The sequence below is a fragment of the Filicampus tigris genome, chromosome 2, assembly GCF_054856515.1.
Source record: "Filicampus tigris isolate MCC_2025a chromosome 2, RoL_Ftig_1.0, whole genome shotgun sequence".
In the NCBI taxonomy this organism is placed as follows: domain Eukaryota; kingdom Metazoa; phylum Chordata; class Actinopteri; order Syngnathiformes; family Syngnathidae; genus Filicampus; species Filicampus tigris.
The window spans coordinates 7,111,159-7,115,973 of NC_141218.1; the positions used below are offsets into that span (position 1 = coordinate 7,111,159).

The 4,815-nt window shown below is 39.1% G+C and overlaps 2 protein-coding genes across 2 annotated transcripts; one reads left to right on the forward strand and one right to left on the reverse strand.

The window, feature by feature from the left end:
• Positions 1-43: 43 nt before the first annotated feature.
• mpdu1b (mannose-P-dolichol utilization defect 1b) lies at positions 44-3,233 on the reverse strand. Its single transcript, XM_086012079.1, has 7 exons — positions 3,027-3,233; positions 2,705-2,770; positions 1,840-1,972; positions 1,676-1,761; positions 1,093-1,211; positions 607-717; positions 44-273 (listed from the first exon to the last, which is right to left on the reverse strand). The coding sequence occupies exons 1-7, from the start codon at positions 3,151-3,153 to the stop codon at positions 136-138; spliced, it is 780 nt and encodes a 259-aa protein (XP_085868205.1). The 5' UTR covers positions 3,154-3,233; the 3' UTR covers positions 44-135.
• Positions 3,234-3,422: 189 nt separating this feature from the next.
• lto1 (LTO1 maturation factor of ABCE1) lies at positions 3,423-4,724 on the forward strand. The gene has a single exon (XM_086012100.1). It carries the CDS (start codon positions 3,497-3,499, stop codon positions 3,926-3,928), a length of 432 nt encoding a protein of 143 aa, XP_085868226.1. The 5' UTR covers positions 3,423-3,496; the 3' UTR covers positions 3,929-4,724.
• The last annotated feature ends 91 nt before the right edge of the window (positions 4,725-4,815 follow it).

Genomic DNA, 4,815 nt, shown 5'->3' on the forward strand with positions numbered 1-4,815 from the left:
TTTACTTGAGGAATGTCAATTTGTGTTGGTTTTTTTTTTGGGGGGGGGGGGGGGGGTCATGCTGTGTTTCTCGTCAAGTTTGCCAGATAACTTATAACTCGAGAATTGCTCCGTAGATGGCGAGGGATTCTTTGCCTACTCTCTCTTCTTCTTCTTTTTCTTCTTCTTGCGCTCTGCCGAGCTGTTCCAGTAGTAGAGGACCTGCAGGGCGATGATGCCGTTGCACGCCGAGGAGATGACGAAGGTGAAGGCCAAAAGCGTGTCGCCCGTTTCCTGCGGACACGTGCAACAAAGACAGGTTTGACCAAAGGGAAGAAAAAAAAAATTGCAACCAAGTGAAAAGAACTCCCTGATTGAAAAGGAAAATTCCACCTTTTTCACAAAAATCTGTCTTTTTGATTGTTTTTAATTGTGTGAAGCACATTGAGTTGGCTTCGTGTATAAAATTTGCTCTAAACATGGGTAAATAAGAGTACGACTTTCATATAATTCTGACTTCATTTTCATCAAATTACATTATTGTTTGTAGTGCGTCGTCAGGATATTTCTATTCAATTCACATAAAGTGGAACCAGAGTGCATTAAAAAAAAAAAAAAGGCCGCTACCTGCAGTGAGGTGAAGATGCGCGCCAGCGATCCGGCGAACAACAAGAAGACGGAAATGGCCGACAACTGGCCAGTGTGTCCGTTGCGGAAGTTAGTAGCTGCCTGAATCAGCTGGAACACACACACACAAAAACACATACGCAGTAGCAAAACTCTAATAACCATCTGACTTTTATTTCATATGCAGTAATAGTTTTAATTTATTTCCACCAAAAGTGTTTTCAACTTTTCAAAGAATTATACATCTATTCACAAAACACTGATTTTTGTTTCTTAAAAAGATGAAACCTTACTGTCAAAGTATTACCACTTCTTATTGTAATTTTTTTTCTAATATATATATATATATATATATATATATATATATATATATATATATATATATATAAAATAAATATAATAAATATATATAGTTTGAGTCTTGCCTTTATCTCGGTAAAATTTGAAAATACGTTTTCTAGTTGCCGTAAATGTGACGGTGCCTACCCGGCCGACGATGATGGCAGGCATGTTGGAGGCCTGCAAGGTGGTTATCACCGACATGGGGGTGACTGGAGACAGCACGGCGACCAGCAGACCAAAGTATACAATCAGAAAAAGGAAACCTGCCAAAAACAATTGGTCAATACAGCTTTTTTCTCACCCGCCACAAAAAAAATGTCAGTACTCACATAAGATTACAACAAACCACTTGTTTCTCTGTCAAAATATGACAACTTTCTTTTGAGGAAAAACACAGATTTACCTCTTAGTATTCCTACTCCATTGTCACCTTATTCTTGTAGAATTTGTTTCCAATTTTCAGACTAATTTTCTTTAAAACTTTATTCGCATTGGCATTACGTTTCTTCATGACTTCCCTGGTAACGTTTCAAAGTTATTTGGATAACATTCACACTTTCTTGAGATGTAACAACCCCCCCCCAAAAAAAAACATCGACTGTATGCCACTTTTTATAGAACGTACATCATTTTTCCTGAAACAGTTTGACCCCCCCCTCCACGTCTTTTAGAATGTGTACAAAGTGCAATCATTTCAATTCCTCGACTTGCTCATGTTCAGTCTCACCTCTGCCGCTTCTACCAGCGTAGTGCTGAATGAGGAAGCCGATGGTGACCGTCTGCAGCATGAGGAAGAGCACCTCGCCCCAAGCGCTGCCGTGACGCACACAACAACGTTTTCCTCAAACAAAGCGCGGCTCTGTGACCGTGCGGCCTGAGCGGGGTGCCCACCTGAAGGGGAACTTGTTGGTGATGCTGTAGGCCATGGTTCCCGTGACGGCCAGCAGCTCGAGGAGCACCGACTGGAAGCTCAGGCCCTCGCCGCTCTTTGCGCCCATCATCTTCAGGATCTGAGGCAGCTTCACTGGGAACACGACAAGTGAGTCAAATGAGTTTTGTTTTTTTTTTTTAAATACCTGCCCCGTTTATTTGCATTTAGCGGCCCTGCCGTCAAACTATGTAGTTGTTTTAAATATGCAATGAGTAATTGTCAGTTTAATCTGTAGTTTGACAGTAAACTTTTAACTGCTTAAAGATAAAGATATTTATTTTCTGGTCGTTCTTTCAAGTTATACTTAAAGTGGATACATCAAGGATTCAAGGGATTTTGATTGTTGTACACATTTCTACATTATATGGCACAAAATACAATACCCAGTAAGTCCCAAGACTAGTGAGTATAAAAACAGAACAACAAGATAAATAAATATATAAGATAAAGACATAAGGGCGATGATGTGTGCAATGATGCGATGCAGCAAAGGTATTAGATTATATTTATATAATATTTACAAGAGCATGTACTTGACAAAAAGAATAGCGTGTTCAAGAAAAAAAAAACCGTTCAACGTGCAGGGTTGAATGGGCATGAGGCTGTGATGGTTGTTTTGAGTACTTTTGGTAGTTGAATAAATACTAAATTTACTACTGCTAAGTTAATCGTTTTTACTTTTAATCAATCGTGATTTCAATATTAATCAAAATAATTGTGATTATTTTTTTTCAATAATCGCCCATTGTTATGACATAATATCGCTCCGTTGTAGGTATTTTAAAGTGTAATAATTTGTATGGAGGTGTATGAAAGGTGTCTTACCCATCACTGATCCCAGGATGATGCCGATCCCCAGGACTTTGCTGAGTAAAATCTTTAAACATGGTACTGAAACACAAAATACGAACAAAATATGAGACAGTCTTCTGCATTTGAGGCAAGTGGTGCTACTACTGCAGGGAAATGCATTTGAAATGATAGCTAAATGAATCACAGAACATACACAGCAAAAGTTCAAGATCCCCAAAGGGGCATGTACTTTCTTTCATTCACCATTCTCTCTCCAAAGGTGCATTTGGGTTTGGGGGAACACAAATTAGCGGCTGTTTAAGAGACTAAATAACACTCAACACTTGCCACTCACCATCTAGAAAATTGAAATTGAGAAAAAGTTCATCGTAGCACGATTCCGGTATCAAATATGTCAACAAGACGCCTTTAAAAGGGTCCATGAAAGAGGAAGATTTCTCCAACACGACCTTTTCCGCCATTGTCCTGCGGTCAAGTCACGTGACGTGGCATGTGCTACAGCTTCAAGTGTCCGTCTATTAGCCAACAATACTGACGCTCTGTTCCGTATGGAAAAGAACCTCGGACCAAAGTATTTTTCAAATGAATTCGAATAAGCATTACCATATGGCTATGTAGAAAATTCGCTCTGAAAAAATGAATGGATGGCCCAATGATTATTTTTACGAAAGGATTTGAAACAAATTTCAGTTTCAGTTTTCACACGTTCGCGTAAAACGACGCCGTCGCCTCTTGATTGCGTCACCCATGCGCCTGACTCTTCTTGAGCGATTACGAGCAGTTTGAAAACGAAAACGATCCGACATGAAAATGGCATTGGAGACTGACGACAACGATATATTTGATTGTATTGTCATGGCGGAGGAAAAATTCCGTGGGGAGGGCTACCAAGAAGGCTTCGAGAAAGGGACCTACCAAGGTCTGCAGACTGGACGCAGACACGGAGCCTCTCACGGGGCTAAACTGTCCACAGAGATTTCCTTTTATCACGGTTTTGTCGTTACGTGGAAATGCCTTCTTCAGCACGGATCAGACCCCAAACTACGAAAACGTGTCAAAGCCATCGAATCTTTTCTATATTTAATCCAAAACTGCAGCTGTGATGACCCCAAATCTGTAAAGCTACAGGAGGATATGGAGAAACTTCGTTGCAAATTCAAACAAGTCTGCTCCATGCTCAGCATCCAGACTGACTTTAAGGATTACACCAAAACGTCTCATGGAGCTTCTTTTTAAATCTTGACAAGACTTGAGTGGCCAATGCAAGCACGACGGCTGGCCTACGTGAAACACTATCTTGGCAAAACCAAAGATCTCCAATCTGGATTTCCATGAAGATCCGAAGCTTTTGTTGCGTGTATGGTTAGTTTTTATAAGTCGTGTTTTTTTGACGTTTTTTTGCGAACTACTCTGAAGTTTGTAAACTTGGCAAATATAATTTACAATCGTCGATTAATCATTTTAATCCAAACTAATTATTTATTATCTTCAAATTACATCGTATGAGTTGTGAGGAAATTTTGAAGGGGACGAAGCAGTAAAAATGAATACTTTTTGTAGTTTTTGTTACATATGCATTTTTTAAAAAAACTTCTTTTCAATTAAGTCGTAGAGGACAGTACAAAATGTCAAGAATACCGTAGTAGTGTGACCAGGAAAAAATAAGATTCAATAATTGTAAGATTATCATTACTATAAAAACAAAAACTTGAACAAGAAATATTGCAAAAATGAAGATAAAGCAGAATCACACAAACAATGTAACGACAATTATACTTTGTTTTCGTGATATAAACCGAAAAATACAACAGTTATAAAATCATCATCCCCCGTCATGATTCTCAGATTCCTCACCATATTCGACTTGTCGCTGTGGCAGTGACAACTCTTTCCGCCAGATGGCGGCATAGGCAGACCAATTGACGAGTTGCAGCTCGAAACTGTCTTTAATAAGTAGACCAACATTACAACTCGGATGGACAAATTGTTTTGTTTTGTATTCATTTTGGACAATACATATTTAAACAATAAATGTTTATTTGTCCATCATTTCATGCCATAAATGTACGTCTTATATATGCGACAGTCATGACGTCATTTACGGCGCGGCCGAGTGTAAGTGA

Excerpts from the sequence above, each read along its gene's own strand:
- lto1 (XM_086012100.1), top strand. The coding sequence starts at position 3,497 with ATGAAAATGGCATTGGAGACTGACGACAACGATATATTTGATTGTATT.
- mpdu1b (XM_086012079.1), bottom strand. The coding sequence starts at position 3,153 with ATGGCGGAAAAGGTCGTGTTGGAGAAATCTTCCTCTTTCATGGACCCT. Across the intron at positions 1,973-2,704 it reads CATCCTGGGATCAGTGATGG|TGAAGCTGCCTCAGATCCTG; the intron begins GTAAGACACCTT and ends TCGTGTTCCCAG. Across the intron at positions 718-1,092 it reads CTGCCATCATCGTCGGCCGG|CTGATTCAGGCAGCTACTAA; the intron begins GTAGGCACCGTC and ends TGTGTGTTCCAG.